The sequence below is a fragment of the Carassius auratus genome, unplaced genomic scaffold (assembly GCF_003368295.1).
Source record: "Carassius auratus strain Wakin unplaced genomic scaffold, ASM336829v1 scaf_tig00003871, whole genome shotgun sequence".
NCBI classification, from domain to species: Eukaryota; Metazoa; Chordata; class Actinopteri; order Cypriniformes; family Cyprinidae; genus Carassius; species Carassius auratus.
In genome coordinates, this window is record NW_020523562.1 from 1 (window position 1) to 25,056 (window position 25,056).

Genomic DNA, 25,056 nt, shown 5'->3' on the forward strand with positions numbered 1-25,056 from the left:
TATTGTGGAGAGCTCCGCTGTCCCACCTGTCCCCATGCTGTCAGCATCAGAGCACACATGCTGCACAACTAACAGGATATGACAGAGGACGACTGTGTGAAGCTGTACTGAATTGGGAGGTGACTCCATCCAGAATTAGGCCACTGTTTAAGCAACTACGCTAAATTTACAAGATTAACATCTCGTAACCTGGCTTATGACCAACTCTGATATTACCAAGCTCAAGTGAAATGCCTGATTGTTGACAAATTGTGTGGACTAGATTAAAAACCAAGCAGCTTATCAATTCATCTCTCTCTTTTGCATTTTTTTAAAACATGCTCACAGTTTACAAGCGGGCAACAACTATTTACTATCAAATAGTCAACATGCATGCGTTGCATAACAGTGCTAACCAGATAAGATTGCATAGAAAATACAGACCGAACATTTTTGACATCTGCACATACTAAAGACATATTGATCTTATATCAGCTAGGCTGAAGAATGAGACAATATTTGGAAACTTTGTGATAACCTCGCCTCCCCTGGTATCACCTAAATAAATTAAAAAAAATAGCCTCCTCAAGAAATAGTAAACAATTTATTTAAATTATATGATACAGCTATCATTGTGCACAATATTTACAAAAAAATGTATGTAATTTTTATTAAATTTTCCTATATGTAATTTTTGGGGAGTAAATAGTGCACATCTACTGAGCTTGTAAAGTCTGTTTCTCTTCTGATGATTTTGTTGATCTGGTATTATAATTAATCAATGACTTAAGAGCCATTAAACAGGTGTGTATATGCATACATAAACTACAGAACTATGCAGTTTCTTCCCCCTCTCTGATGTATTTTTCCAAATTAAGCACGCTTTCATTTACCAGCAATGGACCTGACAAAATAAAAATGGATTGGTTACAGCAGGAGCACTCAGCTTTAATGAAGCATAATTGAATGGAGAAGTCTTTTGTTTAGTGCCGTACTTATCTGATTCTCACAGCAGGGTTACTCCAGAACAGCACTACCTGCAGACTCTTGTTTATACCTAACCTGGTCATCTTGAAAAAAACTTAAACAGCATGCATGCACCTTCCTGGATGCCTGTTTGCTTTTTACATTGCAAGTTATTGATGCAAATTACCCAGCTAACAAAATATGCTCTAAGAATGTTTTACTAAAGTTTTAACATCACTTCTGAATGTTCCCTAAAACCAGTTCCAGTTTTTTTTTATGTTTTTTTTTCTTGGTTATGAGAATGTTAAAGACATTAAGACAATATTAAGGGGAATGTCAGATTTTTTTATTTTGCAAACATTATGGGTATATTACATCTGAATGTTCTCTCAATCCTCTTAGACAAAAATCCAACTAAAATTTTTAGGATAAATGATGCATTAATATGTTTGTGCTTACATCTTAAGAATGTTATTAAAGACCAGATAACTTTGAATGAACATTCTGTTAACGTTAATGAAATAATATTTGTTCATAACCTTGCCAGAACGCTAGCAAAAGTTCTGAGAACGTTTCCTGTTAGTCACAACAGAACAAGAGAGTGGAGAATATTTATGAGCAGGCCTAAACACATGAGCATAAAGGACGAAGCAGTATCCATGGAAACCATATAATTTATCACTAAGTATGTTTTTTTTCCCAACACAGAGGTGAGTATGGCTAATGGAAGTATAGAAGAGTTACATAACGTACATAAGGTTGAGAACATCTGTGATTGACCTTAATAGGCTGAACATACTACATGAAGAAAATCCCTGTAAAAACAACATTATTGATGATAATTTAACTAGATTTATTTATATAGGATCTCTACTACTTATAAACTATGCAAACTATTATTTATATTCAAAGTAAGTAGTATATGCTTGGAGTAACATGAAAACATGATTTTCTGTATCATAGTATACCGTCTGAAATCATCACTTTACCGTGGCACTTAGCGCATGTATACGTCCAAAATACCATGGTAGTACCCTGGTACTCCAATGTGCTCCAAAGAACACCACGGGCTGACGGGCATTTAGAAAACACGGTAACACCATAGCATTTTTAAACGCAAAGCTGCTTCAACGTATAATATGGTATTTTCTCGGTACAAGTCCAAAAACATGGCAATTCTTCCGGTTTGATTCTTCGTAAATAATATTGTAGATTGAAATCTCAAATGTAAGACGGATGCTGGTGTGTTTGCATCCATCCTGTTTATCAATCATAAGCAAACCTAACCACACATCAGATCATATTATAAATGCATACTAAATACATCTCCTCCAAACGAGTCGCAAAGTAGGCTACTGGCATATTGTGATTTTTTTTATGGAAGCGTGTGACATAGCACTAGAAAACGAAATGTTTCGCGGGAGCCGTCTGAATACACAGAGCCGCTGAAAATAACACATGCGCGACGTGCCATGACTTACCGAGCAGGAGCAGTTTCACCTCCCTCGCAGCCTTCTCACCATCCTCCCGAAGGTTTTTGTCGATCATTTTTGATCTCTCGCTGGCCGCCTTGTCTTCTGCGCTCACCGTGCAGCCCATGATCGTACCGTGCGCGCGTCAAACTTCAAAGGATAGGTCAGATCAGCTCGGTCCGTTCCGCGCACGAACTGTAAACTATAAACACGCCGCGTGGATTGACAGATGTGCTATAAAGGCGCAAAATGTCACAATTTAAAAGGTTTAATTCTGAAAATCCTCGGCCTCTGATTCTCCATCAATCAGAAGGGTTCGAATATGTGTTGACGCCGCGATTAAAAAGTTGCTTAGTTTCCCACCAAATCAGTCAATCAATCTTCCTTCCTTCCTTCGTTCGTTCGTTTAGCGCCTCCTTTCAGATCAAAGAGCAGCCGCGACGTCGGTGCTTTCATCTACACAGCACAGTTCCCGAAATCAAATCATTTGCTTGCACTGAATCAGATGTCTGTTTTTGCACGCGAAATTGTATCCAACTGATAAGAAATTCTGCAAACACCCTTGGTATTTTGATTTAAATTCAAACGTTCTGCATATCTATCCTGGCGCAGGTTGATTCAAAATATTTCAAAATTCGAAATCAGAACGTCGCAGGGTTCGGTGCGGAGCTGCGCTCGCGCTGCTTTCTTCTGACGAATAAACAGAGCGTAAGATTGTTTAGAAAAAAAAGCCAAAGCGAGCAGCAGCACCCACCCACTAATGAACAACTGCGCGTGAATTGTGGGAAATGCAGTAGTTTCTGCCGTTTCCGAATAACTGAGTTGGTGCTAAAATGTTCATTTTAGCAAATCGGTTTGCTCAGATTTTTCAGAGAACTAGTTGAAAGTGATTCACTGATTATTTGAAATCATAGCTTAAGTTTAATAAGTATAATAATTTTAACTAATGTTTAATCTTTCAACTTTATCAAATAAATGAATACATATATTTATCATTTAAAACAATATATATTGAATAATAAGAAACATAAAAAAATACTAAAATCTTAGTAGCACTTAAATTCTGAAATGGCATAAAGAAGCACTTGAACTACTCTTTGAAGAAACCGTAGAAACCTATTCTAATATTAAGCCCTAAGCACACATATGCAGATAAATAATATTAATAATATTTGTAAAATGCACTTAAATGCAGCTTTTGGTAACCTTTACATTTTGCCATTTGGATCTGCAAGCATCATCTTCAATTTTACCATCTTAGAAGCTTTAACTAGTCAAGTAAATTGATGTTCTAGTTTTGAGCTGGACCCAAATGTAAGTCATAATGTTATGATGGGCAGGATAGTAAATGAAAAACTCACATACAGGTTTAAAAACAGCTTTTTATTGTCAATGTGGTTCTACTATTTACACTATACAAGCTAAATATGCATTACAAATAAAGTGGTTCACATTTATGTACAGTATATACGAATGCACTAAACAAACTATCATATGAACCAAACTGTATTGATTAAATAGTGTGTAAATAATGCTTTGAAAAACAAACTGGTTTGCATTTTCCTTATTGAAAGGATAAAATCCAGATGATCTGTACCAGATATGAATATAGCAAATGTTAGTAAAACATGTTTAAAGAAAAGGTATATAAACGGGGCAGCAATGAGGCAAATAACTTTTATAGAATTTCAGTCATAATCAATCTTGCATTATTAACCACCATATAAATCACAAAATTATCATTATTCAGTACCCTTGATTTTATCTTCAATCCAATGCTACTGTGGTTGAAGCTAAATATACTCAGCAAGGATATAACTTGACTGAAAGAATATTATTTAAAGAAGATTATTATTATAATATAAAAATTACAAACTAGCATTGAGGAAACTTTTAAAAAAAAGTTTGAGGGCTATAACAAACACTTACAGGGCTCATTGGAAAAAAAAAAAGGTAGTATCTTAAGAGTTTATAAGGTAGCTGGTTGTAAAGTAAGGCACTTTTCTTTAATATATTTAGATTTATAGTACTTAAAAAAGCACATATTATAATTAAATGATCAGTTTCAGGGAAATACTGAAAAAAAAACAATCATTGCCATCATTGCCATGTTTAACAGTGACTCCTGGGGACCACTGGCACTGCTCTTCAGTCTCCAGCATAAAGTTCAGTTTGTTTTTTTGGTTGACAATGCAAACAGAACTATGATGTTAGCTACACTTTCTCTGTCACAAATAAAAGTCAATTCCTTATCAATTTTTATTCCTGTCATTAATGTGGTGATATGAACTGCATGCTAATTTCTGTTGCAGAATAACTCATGTTTGCTCATGGTTTACCGATATCTTCCGCTACCAATCTAGTTAGTCGTCAGTTAACATAATATTAGCACAATTATTGAACAACAGGATTGCACTGCATAATATTTTGGCAGAATCTGAACACATTGAAGTTTTGAAAGCATCACACGAACCACTGATTAAGAGTAAGTTATTTCAAACTTCAAATAAGCAACAATTTTCCTTTTAACTACAAAAAAAAAATAATAATAATAATTACAGGTGTTTCATGCTTCTATATATCAGCTGGTTCATTAACTACTGCTAACACCAAAACAGGGTCCACAAATACTCAGATTACAAGAAAAGGAACTACACAGATGTGTTTTTTCATGTGAGATATTGAGAGCAGCTTCCAAACTATATCACTTAAACTTCATTCACCCAAAAATGAAAATTTGCTGAAAATGTACACACCATCAGGGCATTCAAGATGTAGAGCCATTTGTTTCTTCATCGGAAAAGATTTGGAGAAATGTAGCATTACATCCCTGCATGTTTATTTTGTCCAGAAGCAATGATTTGGAGGGAAAAAAAGTCTAAATGGATTTGTTTCAATTCACAAGACGTTAATTGATCAGCTGGAGTGGTATGGATGACTTGTGGATTATTGTGATGTTTTAATCAGCTGTTTGGACACTCATTCTGACGGCACCCATTCACTGCAGAGGATCCACTGGTGAGCAAGTGATGCAATGCTACATTTCTCCATATCTTTTCTGATTAAGAAACAAACTCATCTACATCTTGGATGACCTCAGTGTGAGTAAATTTTCAGTTAATTTTCATTTTTGATAATTTTCATCTTTAATATAACTGTTGGAATTCTAATACAGGGGAGATTATGTCCATTTCAAGTAAAATATAGTTTTGTATTCGTATATGAGGTCCTTGACTAGTGTTTGTATAAATGACCTTGAATATCATGACAAACAAAACCGATGAAGGACACCGGTATTGTACACATTAATACTATAACACACACTAATACTCATCCAGTGAACTGCAAAATATATTCAATACAATTAAATAAATATGTTTTTCACTGTTTAAATCTCAATGTGATCAAGGCATGCCTTGCATTCTGTCTATTGTACTTTAGGAAAACTGAAAATATACTTCATGACATTCATGACATTCATGAAGGACTATAGAAATCCTTCGCTTTGGCACACTGAAATTGTGCGATTTGATAAATTGTACTCTCACTTGACTCGAAAACACTGCAAGTTACCTAAAATAGGTAGTAATGCGACTCACTGATTGTCCAAAGCCCACTGGAGAGTAAACCAACTATCGATCCATCTTTACTAAACTGGCCTGCTTCATTCTACACCCAGAGAGGAATCAAAACCTCTACAATCTCCTCGTTCTATGAGCAAAGTAAAACACAGAATTACATTTGTAAAAATCTGATATATAGGTGACTTTTGTAGAATGCATGTACTGTCACTTAAAAGAAATCTAGAAGGATTCAACTATGTGTTACTACAGTACTTGCATTCAGTTTTGTCAAGTATAAGTACTCTGGATAGGAAAAACAGAGAGTGAGAGATAAATAAAAATAACGACAAGCAAACTTAAGCCTTAACATACAGTACAGACCAAACGTTTGGAAACATTACAATTTTAATGTTTTTGAAAGTAGTTTCTTCTGCTCATCAAGCCTGCATTTATTTGATCAAAAATACAGAAAAAACAGTAATATTTAGTAATGTTTCCAAACTTTTGGTCTGTACTGTAAGTTAAAAACACCTGAACCTAATCGAGGTCTTACTAGGCATGCTAGAAACTTGCAGGCAAGTGGGTTGAGGCAAGTTGGAGCTAAACTCTGCAGGACTCCAGCCCTCCAGGACCGAGTTTGGAGACTGCTGTACTAAACCTTGAATAAATAAATTGCAATAAAAAAAATTGCCCAAATTGACAATATCAGCGCTTTCACAGGTTTTAAAATATAAAACATCAGTGTGAATTTATCAGACGTGTTTTTTCCAGAATAATGCAGTTCTTCCCCATTATCTGCTGGCAGATTATCTGTGTAAAATGGGATGTTACGTTGGGTCCCCCTCACCTTTTCCTTTCCACAGTGGGATAGGGCATCCTCCGTGTCATAACAGGCAGGAAAATATGGATAAAAATCAATCAGATCACTTCCAGTATGTTACATCACTAACCTAACATACACCTCACACTCTCATACAAAAACACACATTCATCAACAAAGTTTGTCTCCTAGTGGCCACCCATAGTACTGCTGCTGCCTGTCGTCCAATCAATGATGATGAAGCTCAAGCTCATTATCATAAACAACATGCCCAGTCCAGCAAAACAGGCAGCCTGAGAAAAAGAGAACAAGATCTTTAGTCAATAATCACATCTTTTTCTTTTTTATAAAACAACTTGGCCAAAAAAAATTGGATTCAGACTCAATTTGTGAACTGAAGGTTTTTATAAAGAATGTTTTAGAATTATCCCCAAAAATGTACAGTAACAAATTATTTATATTATACATCTATGTATCTAATGTAAATGTCTGGAAACCTTGCATCTGTGCAGCATTAATTATCACTAATATGTTATTAAAGTTTTTGTTGTATTTTGAATTCATTTGTATTTTATATTTTCTCTTTTCAATTTAATTTTATTTAATGTTTTTATTTTTAATTACTTCTGGATAATTATTAATCATACAAACATAACTCACAAAGATTTTGGGGGTGGAGCGCATTGGCTCCTTATCCTTGGGCACAATACGGATGTAGAAGACAGCAGGGAAGATGAAGATAAGACAGGGAGCGGATGTTGCACCTGGAGGAGGAAGAACAGGACAAATGTAAATCAGCTCATCAGCTGAATCCAATTAAACCTGACACTGATGACAATTAAACATGATGACAATTAAGATTCCAGCAACGTGCTTCTTGCTGATGAAAATGAGAATGGAAAAGTTAAATGAGAACCCAGTGTTGAACAAAAACTATTTTATGGTTATCACAGTAAGACTTGTGAGTCAATGTCAAATTATTTCTGAAAGGAAAAATAGTTGTAATTTTTTTAAAGCTAATTATAAAATTGTCAAAATATCTTTAATAAATATCACAAATTTTAAAACCTGCTTCACTGCTCTTTTTACACATTTTTTATTTAAAGAATTCATCTCAAAAAGAGATTTTTTTTTACATCATCATTGTAGTTTTAGATTTTAAATCCCAAAGAAAAATTCCAAAATAATTTTAGTTTAGAAACTTGAACAACAACAACAACAATAAAAGGGTTTCAAAACAAAAGGAAACATCTTCTTTCCAGTAATATGAGTCAAACACAAAAATATTGATTTAACAGCACAACATTATCTGTTCAAACAAGCAAAGGTGACGTATGGAGCTGTTCTCAAGGCCAGAGACCGTGTCAGAGACCCTTACCCACACTGAGAAAGCAAGACAAACAAGTCACGCCAACGTGAGTCTCTGCTTTGGCTTTTCTGACACATTTGAACACAGAACTGTTTCCCTCAGAAAGCACATTTGACCGCGCTGGATTTTGAGCTCTTCGTTCAGTAAGGATTGAAGGACTCACCAATGATGCCAAAGATGCCCAGGATGTTGGGCGCGAAGATGACCAGGATGTTGATGAAGGTCAGGAGAATGACAGCGATGATGACGTGTCGGATCCAGTTGAAGGTTTTATTAGGGAACATCATCTCTTGAATGGCTCTTCGCACCTTTGAGAAAAAGTAGCAGAGAACATTTTATGCCGTTTTTGTGGATTTAAATTACTTTAAGAAACGTTTGAGCTCTTACTGTACAACAAGCTCAATCTGTCCCCTAAAGCATAGGCAGCATCAATCGTTTTAAATCACAATAACTGCATAAATTACACAATGTTGTTGTTTTTGCTGTAATATTCAACCCAAATGATTCATATATTACATCAGTGCTTCTCAACCTTTTGACTCCAAGGTCCCACTACTCTACAAGACAAAAATGAAGAGATAAGATATTGGTTTTCAGACATTTTATATACAGAAACTAGGAGTGGCATTATATTAAAATAATTCAATACTATAATTCCAGAAGTTTAAAAAATATATATATTTACCAGTTTTCCAGCTGCTTGATTAGATTATTCTCTTATTCTATTTCTTTCTGACAAAATATTTTAGAGTCTGTATTATTAAATTAAATTAAATTCCTCATATATCCAGGTTTTATATAACACTGGTTCTTAAATAAAAGAAAAAATGACGAGGAGGAACAATTCACATTATGAAATATAATGTCAGTGTATCCATATCAACAGTTTAACAAGAATAAAGTGGCAAAAACCTTGGATCATCGCAGTGTTATTTTAGTACCACTGAGATATTATTATAGTTTTTGTTAATATTTTGAATTTAAATTTTACTTTTTAATTTTAATTAAAGTTTTATTGATTTTTTTAATTTGAAGAGTTTTACTTATATTTTATTCACTTGTCAACTTTGAGTTAACCCGAACGAAAATGAAAATTATTTAAATTTTTGGATATTTTATTTTAAATATAAAAAAAAATCCATGTAAAAATCAGTGTAACACATGGCAATGCATGTTTTCAAAATGTAGGAACATAAGAAATATAAAGTCTGTCTATATCTCAGATTTTAGGTGCTTTGTCTTATTTTAATATTCATTTTGTCTCAATTTAAGTTATTTTAAACCATTTTGCAGCCATGGATACCATTCCAATCTTGGAAGTCTCCCGAGGCAAAGGCATTGCGGTTTGTACAGTGTTTTGCTTGGTGTATGACTTTTTTTTTTTTGGAATGACACCATGTCATAAAAATGCGTGATAAAAATGCTCAAAGCAGCATAACCTCTATGACATGAGCATATAACATGTTAAACTCACTGGGAACAGAACGATGGGCACAGTCAGTGTGACAGCGGTGAGCACAGCCAAACGCACGCAGAGGATGAGTGTGTCGTAGGGGTCGATCCTGCTGTATGTGTGCAGAAGCTCGGCCTCAACTTTAGCTGGGGCGAAATCAGAGAATTCATCTACTTAGTTTGCAGCTGTAATAGTGCATGCTAAGCAATACATTACATGTGCATATTGAAACATTGAAATAATAGTAATAATCTAACTTACAAAAAAGGGAAAATAGTTAAAGCATGCATATTAAGAGAATATAATCAATTAAATCCTATCCCCCCAAAAAATGGAATATGCAAACACACAGGATATGTCCTTGCTTTTAAAAGCATTTATTTTTACAGTCGCTATCAGATCTATGTGTTGCATTGCCAACCAAAGCAGAACTATATTTAATTTGACTCGCAACATAATGCATACATAAAATTGAGTGCAAACTTGAACCAAATGCAGGATCCAGTTTGTTAGTTAAGCAGAGTACTAGCAATGGGCAAATGTAAAAGTCTTAAACTTACTGTAAAACGTTAGGTATCCAAAGAGAGCAGCAAGGAAGTACATAGTGTACATGATCAGAATGGAAATGTTGGAAATGTGCTGCATCTTCTTCTGAGTTGGGCTGCAGGGAGAAAAACATCCATTTGCATAAGACACAGATTACAGTCGCAGTGCTGCTTTAATGCTGTCAACTTACTTGCGCAGCTCAGTGTAGATGGGCAGGACCTCAGGGTGGCAGACGAAAGCGAAGGCCAGGATGGGGATGGTGTATGCGGTCTGTGGGACAGAGTGTCTTTTTGAAAGCATTCAGTAAAATATGTAATTCTGAAAACAAAAATGTGCTATTCTCTGAGTGTAGTACATGTGTGTTGACGGTGAACATCTGTGGGCTGCAGTGGGAGTCGTCCACCATCACATGTCCGTTATGGTAACCGTGGGCGTGGTCCACCGTCACGTTTGAATGAGCCTGTGCCAGCGTGCTATTGGACGAAAACTCCTCGAATGGGCACAGGATCTGGAACTTCTTATAAATGACCTAACAATACGGCAAAAATGATAATAATTAAATAAACAAATAAATTTTACACACACACACACACATGCATATATTACATATATATAACATTATGGAATTTCAAACTTGTGATCATTGTGTAGAACTTTAAAAAGCCATGCAATTTGTTTTTAATATTCAAGCCTCTAATGGCTACATTTCTTGTCGGCTAACATGTCCAAAGAGACAAAGACATATAAAAATACAGCAGGTTAAAAATAATGATCCCTAACTTTAGGCCAATAACCAAAAACACGAGAAATTCAACCATTAACTTGAGTACGTTCCGTGTGTAATTCCTTAATTGCCGCAAACCAAATGGACATAAATAAAAATTACAAAAAAGTATGTGTCATGACATAAATACGTAAATACAAATATAAAACAAAAGAAAGCCCATTTTTAAAATGTTTGTATATAATAATGGAATTTTGATCTAGTGATCAGTGTTTTGAAGATGAAAAAGCAATGCATTTATTGTACGTATGTCCCCTAAATGCAATAATAAAAAAATGAATGAATAGCCATTTATTACATTTTTGTTTATAGTTATGAAAATTCAATTTTGTGATTGGTGTTTTGAATTTGAAAAAAGGCATCCAGTTGTTTTTTTATTTTTTTTCAATATAAGCCCCTTAAATGGCTGTATGTCTTGGTGACTAAATTGTCTAAAGACATAGAAATAAATGATCTTCAACAACAGGTCAAATTGCAAAAACAGAAAAACGTTATTCTTCAGAGAGCCAAATACACACTTATGAAACATTATAGAGCATCATCATATTATCCCGAGAGAGTGTTACCAATTAAAACCAATTAAAAGCCTCAGTCGTCTTCTTTTGAAGTCAGTCTGAGTGAGTGTTTTATGAGTCAGCATTGCTGCATGTAGATATGATATAATATGTACACAGTTTATTGCTTCCTCTAGGGAAAAATGTGCGGGCGAACGGTTATGTGAAGCAGAAATATGTATGAGACACAGGGACAGGAAGGTGGTGAGTTTTTCTATTAACTGTATTTTTTTTGTATCAAATAAATTATTTATGGATGTCGTTTCTTTAGAATAACTTACACTGATGAATCATGCTCAATAAGACTCAATAAGTGATTTTTGTTTTCATATGAACTTAAATAATACCTGATATACAATGATGATGATGGCAAATACTTACTGCACTGAGGAAGAAGACCATGCAGCTGAGTGAAAAACCACTGGTGTAACCAAGGTAACCTGAAAATGTAAATATAGTGAAGCACGTCAATATGGCGTCATGGTCCAATTGTCAATCGACATGCTGTGAATCCCTGATCCGAACTATAAATGCATGAGCGCATGAGCTTAGAGAAGCGCAGTGAGTTATCGCTCATCTCAGGAGCTAATCTGTGCTGACAGAGCTGACCAAACTCAAATACTGACATGGTCAACTTGATTCAATTACTATAAAAACGTCAAAAGAACAAAAACAGAATTGTGTTAAACCGTACTGGTGCTGTCAGATAAACAGGTGTGCTGAATTAGTTTAGCTTATTGATTGATTTGATGACAGAATGTGCTTTTAAAGTGCTTGAACCGATGCTCTGTAATATGAACAGTCTATTCATCTGGGTTAAACGTACACGGAAAGCCACTTTCATGATATGAGATGACTGAAGTAGAAATGATCGACTCACCCAGCTGCTTCATTAGAGCCAAAGGCAGGATGACCGAAAGAGACACAAGCACCACCAAGTAGTTTCCATTGAGATACCATTGACTAGAAACAGACAAGTCAACAGATGTCAAATCCGAAGCACTAGTCAAAAATACAAGCTTTTCAAAATTTATTGGCAACATTGTTCATTTTTACATTTTTTAAAGTGTCATAAGTTCAGATCAGTCATTTCACGTGTTTAATGCAACAAATTACTGTACAACATCAAGCTATGGCACAATACTGTAAATAGTTGGTCACCATTATGGTGATTAATGTTATTAATGTGAATTAATTTTCTCCCAGAAGTATAAAAATGTGTTATATAAAAAATTAAATCATTACTTGCATTCTCCACTATATGTGGCAACAATGTGTAAAAAATGTAATACTTTATGATTACTAATTTAAAAATCTGATATACTGCTGTTCTAATGTAGTATAATTTTTTTGTTTTAAATAAATTAATACTTTTATTTAGCATATATGCATTAAATTGATCAAAAGTGACAGTAAAGACATTTGTAATATTACAAAACAATCTATTTTAAACAGACATCGTTCTTTTGAATATGCATCTTTGTTACTGCATCATATTGATAATAATCAGAAAGGTTTCTTGAGCAGCAAATCACCATATCAGAATGTTAATAATAAATGTTGACGAAGAAAATCAGCATATTAGAATGATTTCTGAAGGATCATGGGACATTGAAGACTGGAGTAATGATGCTGAAAATTCAGCTGCGCATCACAGGAATAAATGACACTTTAAACTATATCAAATTAAAACAAACAGTCATTTTAAAATCATTTTTCAGAATATTACTGTTTTTACTGTATTACAAATAAATGCAGCTTTGGTGAGCATAAGTGGCTTTTTTCAAAAAACACGTAAAAGATTTACCAACCCCAAACTTTTGAATGGTAGCATACATCCATAGGTTATTAAATTTGCTTACATTTTAATAAGAGTAAATGAAGCATGAACTAAAAGGTCAACAAAATAAACCAGTAAATAGTAAAAAAAAAAAATACAACCATATTTATTGATAACTTTCAGTGCTTTTTTTAAAGCCAATCTATCTTCCGGTCTCCTTTTCTGTTACTCTGCCTGTGTGTCAAACTAACGTCATCATCACTTGTGTGACTGTGGAAAACACCTACACTATTCCGGAATCAACCTGTCTAACTCTGATTCCAGCCTGAGTCTGTGATTCTTGTGATTTATGAGACAGCATGTTGTATTTGCTGTGGACGCGACACACACCATCTAACAAATATAGCCCAGAGCTGAATGCAACATGGAGCAGTTCCCACTCCTGAACTCAAGTAACCACACACACACACACACACACACACACACACACACAGAGTCACAAGGTGTTACGTAGTGTGTAGGTCCAGGCCTGGATTGAGACTCCTCTATTTTCAGACCCTCTCCGCACCTCCCTGCTTGTATTCAGACACTGATGGGGAGGGTTGGCGTGCCAATGCTAGGCCCTCTCAGACTATCTGTAGATTACTATATGTGGGAATGAAACATCATACATTATATATGCTATCGGGGCATAAACATTCCTCAGCAAAAGACCATGTGCAGATATACTATCTATGATTTTACATGCCGACTTCTGCATAGCAACAGACAGATAGATAGACAGATAGACAAATAGATAGATAGATAGATAGATAGATAGATAGATAGATAGATAGATAGATAGATAGATAGATAGATAGATAGATAGAGACAGATAGAGACAGATAGATAGATAGATAGATAGATAGATAGATAGATAGATAGATAGATAGATAGATAGATAGATAGATAGATAGATAGATAGATCAATAAATAGATAGATAGATAGATAGATAGATAGATAGATAGATAGATAGATAGATAGATAGATAGATAGATAGATAGATAGATAGATAGATAGATAGATAGATAGATAGATAGATCTTACTTTTTTGAATAAAATGTAAATAAATACAAATCATTTTCAAAAAAATGTATAAAGCTGAAATACAAATTTTACCTAAACTTAAAAAAATTTAAACTGTTAGCCTTGGTAACAAACTGAAATAAGTAAACGAAAAAAGAAATAAATAAATAAAACTAATAAAAACAAAAATAACAATAACATAAATAAAATGCATGGTGACTGCCTATGCAAAAAAGAAAAAAAAAAGAAAGAAAAAATCATATCTGATATTTTTGTGTAAAATATTGCCAAACAAAACAATACTAGAATTGTCATCCAGCATTAGGTGTGTACATTAAAGTGTGTGTGTATTCCCTATGTTATGGGGACTAAATAAGGATAGAAATACCAGTCATTTTTAACTTTGTGGGGCCATTTTTCATTTTTGAAGAAAACTGCTAATAAATTACACAGAATGAAGATTTTTGAAAATCTAAAAATGCAGAAAGATTAATGCGAAGTGTAAGTTTAGAGATAGGGTTAGGGTATATCCCCATAATGATAGGATAGTAATACCAATGTGTGTGTGTGTGTGTGTGTGTGTGTGTGTGTGTGTGTGTGTGTGCACGTATAGAAGCATCACTTAAAGTTGCACCTGATCCTAAAATCATACAAAGGCTCACAGTCAATGCATACTGTTAAAACTGAAGCACACGCCTCCATCTTTTCACAATTTCTAACATACGCTGACCTATTCAATACAGTACTGAGAAGTCTCAGGAGCCAAAGCCTGTGTGAGCATTACTGTCAGGCACGTGCACAGGTAGGGCTCAACCTGTGCAGAGCACATGCCCTTTTTGCCCTTACACTCCGAAGTGCCCTTTTTTTTGGTGGTGTTTTTTTTTTTTTTTTTTTTTTTTAATCAATGCTATTGGTCACCCTTTACGCCTGTCTGTCTGTTTTACCAAATTAAAGTTCTTAAAACGAGCTTGTGTAAATCTTATTCGATCCTCAAGCTGTCAGTAAGCTGATAACTCCGCCCCCTCTATATTCATCGAATCAACTGAAGTTCCACAGCAGCCACACAGTAGACAATAGCTGAGCTTAACAGTTTTGCGAAGGGTAAATAAATATCTTGTTGTTTGAATAAGTACTACTAAACACTGTCTATAAAGGCTCATATTTTATTTATTTGATGTTTGACTGACTCACTGACACAGACATGTGGGACGTCGCCTGAGAGAGAGGGCTAGCATTTGCCATCTAGTCATAGCCAATATATTGCCAACACTTAAATAGCCTGTGCATACAGCTGCATTTCATCTTTTATAAAATACTAATTTGGCCAAATGCATTTTACCACAGGAAAAACTGAGCGCTCCATCTATATACCTAAAAAAACTAGTTTGTAACCTGTAGATGAAAATGTAATGTGATGCCGGCAGCGGCAGGCACCGTCGCCGTTTTAATGACGGACAGAAAAAAAATCACATTTGCACACATTCACTGGTCAAAAACTATATATTGATAAGTAATACAACAACATAATTTGTTTTTACCATCGGGAAATCATAACAGGTGCGCCCCCCGCTGTTTCCTACTGGAACTTACACAAAGCGACGAGCGATCCTCGTCACCTAGATAACATATATTTCTAAGAAATTTCTTCTTTGATTCATGATTGCTGATAGACTTAATTTATTAACATTTAGGCTAATCATGTTATGATATACTCTCTGTATACTCTCTGTATAAAATGTTGTAAAACACGGTTTTACTACAGTAATGTAGTAGTAACTTAAAAATAAATTACAGAAGATAACTGAAATCTTTATATTTTATCATGCAGAATGTAATTCATGATTCATTCCAAGGCTTCATTTATTTGATCCAAAATACAGCAATAATATTGTGTAATATTTTTACAATTTTAAATAACTGTTTTCTATTTGAATATATTTTAAAATGTGATTTTATTTTTGTGATCAAAGCTGAATTTTCAGCATCATTACTCCAGTTCAGTACTCTTCAGTGTCACGTAATCCTTCAGAAATGCTTTTCACTGCAACTGTACTTTTCACACTATTTTTATTTATTTTTTCATTGCTGGCTTATTTTAGGGAAAGTGTAGTGAATAAGAGACCTTCAAGAGACCAAAATCCCTGGTCCACCACAGTATCAATTTTTTTGCCAGATACATGGGTCACAGAAGGTTGCTGTTGTATTAGATTTAAAGAAGCCCTTAAAACCCTGTTTATCTATATTATCTAATTATCTAATATTATTATTATGGTTGTTATTAATCGTGAATAAATCTAAAGCTTTTGAGACTATTATTTTGTGTTATTGAATTTGTCATGAAGATGTGACCATTTCTTCCTTTTATGCAGGCTTACTAAATAATCTTGATATAAAAGGGGGGGGGGGTGCCCTTTTTCAGTTTCAGCACATGCCCCTCAAAAGGTCTGTGCACGGCCCTGATTACTGTCATCATATAAATAAAATCACCTTGCCCATCTAGACTTTCACTCTGTTAATCGGAAACCTTCATACTAATCCAGGTATTTTGAAATACAGCAGACAGAAGATTTTGATGATTAACCTCTAATGACTTCAGGGGCTTTAAAATAAAATTGTGGTTTTGTTGTGCATATAATATAATAACAGTCATAGAAATCTCTTCTAACTGCATTTGTTTGCTTCTTACAAACACACCACGATGAGTCTGTTTTCCACACAGTTTTTAAACATGATAAAACATGCTAAACTAGGATCTACCCTGAGAACACAAGCAGCTGAATAAAGATATAACCCAGCATATGTTTTCAGACGTAAGCAATGAGTTGTGTCTACTGACGATACGCTTGTTTAAAGCAGCTGTCAAGCGCAGAAGGACAGGGGTGTGGTGGGAAAGACGTAGCATCAGCCAATCAGCTTCCATTCTCTTATTAACTGCCCAATCACAGTTCACAGATCCTACCACACCTCCCCTGGATGCCAGATTGAAATTTTTGAGTGTTTGCCCTGGTGAACGACCCCAATGGTGACATCGTCAGCTGATAATGACAAGTACATGTCTATACCAGTGGCTTCAAAGTCAGCGCATAACAGTCAATTCATTTATATTTAACTGCTAAAGTGGACTGTTGAGGAAAGCTCGGGATTCTCTCATTTCATTTCAGCATTTTACAATGTAAGAGTACTTACCCTGAACTGGTGTCTGCTTTCAAAAAAGCCTGCAGGACCAGTGGGAACTCTGACTTGACGATGTATAAGTAACTGGACATGGCTAAAGCAAAGACAAAAATGAGTTCATTAGAAGAATCTCATTCAAAAGAAAATAACCGTCAGGGTTCTATGCTTCTTGTGCTTGCTGCACTCAGCTGGATATTATTTATAAATAACTATAAATATAACTACATAAAACAATTAAATATATATATGTCGCTAAAAAAAAAATGTGAGTCCAAATGATGTCAAGAAGAGGCAACAGTAATTATTTTGGGGTAAAACAACATGGAAATGTGTCAAAACATTCATCCAAATATACAGTGTTAATCATTAGCATAAAACAAGTTTCATAATTTTGTCAAAAGTGTATAGATGAAAGCACAGGTAACTGGCAAATCCAGAGAGGAAACTATAGAAATGAATGAGAAGAGAAAAGGCAGGAGACAAAGACCTGTCACATCTATAAAATATATCTATCTATATCTTGGAAAAAGTCAGGTTAGGCTAATATTAATTTACCTCCAATGTTTTGAAGGGTGATTGCTATTCCGGCCGCCATCTTCCCTGTGATTCCAAAGGCCCTGAACCCCAGCTGTTCATAAGATCTGATTCCTGGAAACCAATGTCAGTAAAACATGAAGAGAGAGACAAATCTCACCACCGGAGCCAAGTTTCCACATAACACTGCATCTCATGTTATGATTATCTTTGACTGCGTCACTGGAGTTTAACATGGAAACTCAGTCAGAAGCTGAAATGTGTTTTCAGATCACAACAATACACTAACAACACCCTCAACTGCACTGCAAGAAATTTCACTAAAACACTTGAAAACAGCATCAGAAATCAAGAGCTCTTTATTATAACATTTATTATTAGTGTGAAGCTAAATATTACAGTTATGTGTTTAGCATTAAGAATGGTGAATAAAATTACTGAAAAAAAAAATTTTGGTATACAAAACATTATAAATATATTATAATGTGTGTGTGTGTATGTGTGTGTAACTGTAAAAAATATTAAATATAAAACTAAAGTTTTATCATGTACACTAGTAATTAAATTGGACAGGCCAATTCATCAATACATTTAACTATTTATTTTATTATTAGCTAATAGTGCTAACTTCAAATTAATTGGCCTGTCTGATTCAATGCATTACGTTAAAAATCCTTTCTCCAGTCTAACTATTTTTCACCATATTTAACTATTGTTATATTTCAGAGAATTTCTGATCAAATTACAATAAAAGAGGCATTCATAAAGTTTCTGTGAGTTAACTTTCATGCATCTGTCCACCTGATGAGGACATGACCATACAACACACTGATGGAGCAAATGTGTCTCATCTTACCCACAACACCAGAGGACTTCAGCAGGAGGTGAATAGAATAGCAGGAGAGACCAGCTACAGCCGTGAGGAGAAACCTGAAGACAAAATACAAGCGTCACAATCACTCCACATCTGTACAACACCATCTACACCTGCTAGACCCTAATATGGAAGTTCCTCTGGTGGAGGTTAAAGGAGAAGTTCACTTTCCGAATGAAAAAAATGTTGGGATCTGAACAGTTGATGAGCACCATTGACTTCCATAGGAGGACAAAATATATACTATGGAAGTCAGTGGTGCTCATCAACTGTTCAGATCTCAACATTTTCAAAATATCTTCTTTTGTGTTCAACAAACACATGCAGGTTGGGAACAAGTGGGTGGTGAGTAAATGAAAGTGAACTACTCCTTTAATGTACTACTTTCTACGTTTAACTGACCTTTAATCTAAAATGACCTGCAGTATTAGGTGTCCAGTACACATAGTTAAGATTATAAACTATCAAAACCCCCCAAATATAATCTAAACTCTATTGCTGGAGTTCCAAGTGCACTGCGTGCATGTGTCTTAGATAATAAAAGGTCTACAGTACTTTATACTTCAGATGTATGACTGTTGTAGAGTAAGATTTACTTCTGAATGAATCTTGGGAAAGTGCCGGTGTTTGTGTTTGTGCTGATAATCTATTCTGTGAAACCCTGCGATCAAATACACAATTTTGCCATTTCATCACACTCTTTTCTCTTAGCTTATGTAATGGAAATTTTGAGAAAGGCAAATCTGATAAAAGCTTTATCAACACAATGGTGGAAAGTGATTAGTGTGCTTTCAGAAAGATGCTTCACCCCAGGAGGCAAACTCCTTCAATTTAATGCATTGAAATCTATTTAGATGACAAGTACCTGATAAATGGGCAGTAAATAGAAAGAGGTGTGAAATAAGCTCTGGAACGACTCTATTCAAATGTTCCAATGGACTATTGACTTCAACAGCTGCCTATCAACTGAGTATGCAAGAGGAAGTGTTCTCAATAGCTGTGCTCTGTTTTACACACATCTTCAGAAGAATAATGTGAATATGCATTGTCCATTTCTGTTCATGCATTTATCTGACCATTAACAAAAATGTTTATTTATCAGTATGTATATATATATATATAATATTATATTATATATATATATATATATATATATATATATATATATCAGTATGTATACATAAAGATTGACTAGAATGCTAGGTCTAATTATTATAGAGATTGTCTATCTAATAACTTAAAAAACCGTACTTGCTTTAGATGGTATATCCATGTTTATCTGTATAAGTGCTAGATAAATATTAATATTTCATGTGTTAATATTGTAGTGGGTGTGTGTTGTTGTTGTTTTCTGAATGATGTGATTGTTGTTGTCCTAATTACATTAGTCCTCTTATTAAAAAAGCTCATGCATAAAGACATTCAGAATATTTTCAGTTTAGGAAATTCCACCGTTTTTAATAATATTCAGAATTACCCATCATCTGATAATAATGTTCAATTACAAAAATCACATAATTCTCATTAAAAAAAAAGATTTTGATAAAAAAAAAATCAATCAAAAAGTTTTAGCAGTGTTATTTAGAATCTCTTTTACTTTTATTTTTATATTTTCAATATTTCATTTGTATATTTTATTTTATTTCAGTATTTTCCATAATTTATTAAAATCGGTTTATTTTATTTAAAGTAATATTTTTTTTCAATGGTTCTAATTTTAATTTCCGTTGTTTTTTTTTTGTTTTGTTTTTTTTAATTAATAATTTGACCATGGTTTTTAGGGGAAAATAATGCTTTTTTTTTTTTTTTGCAATATGATTTCTTTTTTTTTCTTTTATTGAATATGACCAGAACATGTTCTTGCCAGGTTTTTTGAGATTCACAATTTTTTTCCAGGTTTTTCCAGGTCACGTGTAATTATTATAGACTGAATGCTTCATATGAAGGTAAACATTTAAAAAAGTGTTTATTTTATTAAACACCTTTTTTAATGAATGTGATTAAAAATGTGGATAATTATGGTGTCCCAGTATGGAATTTGTGCTCTGCATTTAACCCATCACACAGCACACACAGCAGTGAAACACACACACACACAACACACCATGAAGACACACCCGGAGCAGTCGGCAGTGATTTTTGCTGTGTTGTGGGTTCGGTGCCTTGCTAAAGTTCACCTCTGTCGTGTTAAGAAGGTGAAAGAGAGCACTGGTTATTACTCCCCTCAACATCAATCCCTGCTGCTACTGAGACTCCAAACCTGTGACCTTTGGGTTACAAGTAACCATTAAGCCACAACTGCCCCAAAAAGGATAGGTCTGTCAGTAGTGGAAAGTCTAACCACAATGTAATGCCGCGTTTCCACCGAAATTACCCGGAACATTTGTACCAGGAACTTTTTTTTCCCAGGAACTTTTTTCCCCCCAGACCTGTTGCTTTCTGTGTTTCCACCGCGGGTGTAAAGTACCGGGGAGATTAGGCAAATAGACTGGTGACGTAGGTCTGCGCGCGTTTCTCAATACAAAGTACCGCTGATTTAAAAAAAAAAAAAAAAAAAAAAAAAAACATTTTAACATATAGATAAATTGAATACAGACCAAAGAAAACCTGTTAGATTTACCCCGCAGCTGAATTATATGTTATGTTTAACCACTAAAGACACATCAGAGCCAGCGGCACAGAAGGTCTATCCCAGGAGAGGCTGCTCTCTGCGGATACATGAGGACTGAGCTCCCGCTGATCGAGTGGAGCTCACCGTCTACGAGATCGGCGAAACACATTTTTAAATAGGCGCTGTCTTTATAAATAAACCACAGATTTGAGTTTTTAAACAACTACATTCTCGCCTGAAATACTTTTAAAATTACATTTTATGGACACAATAAAGTAATATTTGAAAATTATCCGAATAAATGGTGGTTGAACTCAACCAATGCTGCGTGAACTCAGATCGCTTTGGCTACTGCAATTTTCCCCTCAGTATATTTACAATAAAACGAAATAGGATATAAAATACCAATGCCTCCTTTCATTTTCATTTAAACAGTAATAAACAGCTGCAGAAATTGTACTTAGTTCAGGGATAAGTGTAACGTTATATACAGCCATTACAATGAAATAAATATTATATAGACTTGCCTTTTTATTTTCATTTTAACATATAGATAAATTGAATACAGACCAAAGAAAACCTGTTTAGATTTACCCCGCAGCTGAATTCTATTTTATGTTTAACCACTAAAGACACATCAAAGGCCAGTGGCACAGAAGGTCTATCCCAGGAGAGGCTGCTTCTCGGGGGATACATGAAGACTGAGCTCCCGCTAATCGAGTGGAGCTCACCGTCTACGAGATCGGCATAACACATTTTTAAATAGGCGCTGTCTTTATAAATAAACAACAGATTGAGTTTTAAACAACTACATTCTCGCCTGAAATACTTTTAAAATTACATTTCATGACACAATAACAGTAATATTTTGAAATGTTGATCCGAATAAATGGTGGTTGAACTCAACCAATGCTGCGTGAACTCAACCAATCAGCATGTTTAGCGCCAAAGTCCCGCCCCCGAAAGTTCCGGAACTTTAAAAAAGTACCACCTCGCCAGCCAGGGACTTTCTGGGGGGCATTTTTTTACCCGGACTTTTATTTAGTTTCCTGGTTCCTGCGGTGGAAACACACAAGTACCGGACCAAGTCCCTAGTTCCTGGGTAAAGTTCCTGCGGTGGAAACGCGGCTTAAGTCAACTCCTCCTAATGACCACAGAAATGTATTTTTACACTTATATAAGGCTTGTTTTTTTGTGGTGAGTAAAAGTAAAACACTGGACTTGATCATTCTGCCTCCTGAGAGGGATGCGTGCAGTACAACACCAAACTGAGGTTAATGATTTTCTTGTTATTTACCCGGAAATAAGACTATGTTTGGAGGACACAGTCTTTGCCTGTTGGGTAATTTGATGAGTAGTATTCAGTTCGCTGTAACCTGACGGGAGCTGCAGCCGCCTCAGACGGCTCTCGCTCTCCTCCCCCAGTCAGACCGAGAGGAAACCAAATATGAATATGCTATATTTGGACGGGGGAGGGGGCCCCTGAAAAGAAGGACGTGTGTGGAGAACGGAGGAGGCGTGGCCAGCTTCAGGTCATGGCCTTCTAGGGCCCATGGACAGATGAGGAGGTTGGAGCTAACTAATGGAAAATTTTAGGAAGGAGGAAAATAAAGAGTAAACGGCAGGTCACACAAACACATTTTAATATTAGATAATCAATATAATTTTGTATGTTTTCTGCATGTGCATATAATAATAATAATAAATAACAACATAACAATAATTTATATATATAATATATATATATATATATTATATATATATATATATATAATATATATATTATATGTGTGTGTGTGTGTGTGTGTGTGTGTGTGTGTGTGTGTGTGTGTGTGGTTTGTGTATAAATGTAATTATTATAACTCTAAATTTACAAATAAATTTACCAATGCATTACCTATAATTATATATATATAATATATATATATATATATATTATATATTATATATATATATATATATATATATATATTATATATTATATAAATTATCATTTATTAATTATATATATAAAAAGTAAGTAAAAAATTATAAGTTGTATTTATTTATATATATATAAAATAATATATTAATAATATATATATATATATATAATATATATATATATATATATATAATATATATATATAATTAATTTTTATATTAATATAAAGTATCAATTTAAATACATTTACAAAAATATAAATTAATCTATAAAAGTTCAAACACATAAAGCAAAAGGAGGTATAGTTCAGATAATACATTAAAAATATATTTTTTGTATTGTATATATATATTAATATATATTATATATTATATATATATATATAATATATATATATATATTATTCTAAATATATATTTTAATTATTTAAATATTTGTTTTAATGGATATATTAAATGGATATTGTTTTTGTGCGTGTTTGTGGTGTGTGTGTATATATATATTTAATGTAAATGTATACAAATTAAAAAAAATATATTTTTATTATATAACACACAAATGTATTTATTATTGCAAAATAAATATACAAATATCAGCTAACTGTACATTATCCCTTTCTTTAAAACATTTTAAAACCAGCCTGATAAAACATAATAATCTTAATCTAACTGACAATGTTTGTCATCATTTTTATCTTGCAGTACCTTAAAAAAAAAACACGGGCCTGATGTTTTTAGAAAAAGCCAAATGGTGGTTGACGTCATTTAAACAGAATGCAGGGGGCAGATCTTTTCCATAGAAACCATTTCTGGTATACACAACCAACATTAACAGCCTCCAAAGAGAGAAAACAAGTAATCAAGAGCATGTCTGGAAAATAACACATGTAAAAATCAATGCTTTAATTACCACGGTAATTAGACAGCCAGTGGTCTGCCAAATGCTTGACATTGAGATGAAAGTGAAAACGCTGATTCATTGAGGCATTTGCATGACTATGAGATATTCAGCGATGCATCGCATCAGCACATACAACAATCAATTATTTTCCAGCCAATCTGTCATTAAAAGGAAAAATGAAGGATTTCACTTACAGGAAAAGCAGTATGCCAGTATTGGCCATAGCGTAGGCCAATCCCAAAATCCCACTGCCCATAATGGCATTGCCCAAATTGAAGACTGACATGCCAAAAGAGGTCTTCCCCTCAAACTAAGAGAGGAATGAAATTGATGAGCAAACTAAAACAGAGACAACAGCTGCTACAACAGCTAACCGAGAACATCAACACAGTCAAATCTCTCAGTCTGAAAAATCATTCCGTTTCTGACTGTGATAGGCTTTCAGCTGAAAGTTCACGGCAAATGTTGCACGTACTTACATCAGTGAAACGGGCTTCTTGCCCTCACTGTTGGGCAGGAACTCCATGTTCTCAGCAAGTGTGCTGTTCAGGATCATCAAAACCTGTTGGAAGACGACAATTGACATTTAATCGACCAATGATCTTGCAAGGTGCATCAGTTCATTTTCCCTAACGCAGCTAACAGTCCATTTGTTTCTTGTTAGTGACATACCTGCCATGATGGATA

General features: G+C 34.3%; 1 protein-coding gene across 1 annotated transcript; it reads right to left on the reverse strand.

Moving 5' to 3' along the window:
- Window positions 1-3,782: 3,782 nt before the first annotated feature.
- LOC113070415 (sodium-coupled neutral amino acid transporter 3-like) lies at window positions 3,783-24,867 on the reverse strand. Its single transcript, XM_026243701.1, has 14 exons — window positions 24,849-24,867; window positions 24,564-24,679; window positions 18,917-18,990; window positions 18,082-18,174; window positions 17,539-17,620; window positions 12,387-12,469; window positions 11,888-11,946; window positions 10,524-10,697; window positions 10,359-10,438; window positions 10,183-10,283; window positions 9,644-9,768; window positions 8,333-8,477; window positions 7,461-7,564; window positions 3,783-7,093 (listed from the first exon to the last, which is right to left on the reverse strand). The coding sequence occupies exons 2-14, from the start codon at window positions 24,653-24,655 to the stop codon at window positions 6,989-6,991; spliced, it is 1,317 nt and encodes a 438-aa protein (XP_026099486.1). The 5' UTR covers window positions 24,656-24,679; window positions 24,849-24,867; the 3' UTR covers window positions 3,783-6,988.
- Between the last annotated feature and the right edge of the window lie 189 nt (window positions 24,868-25,056).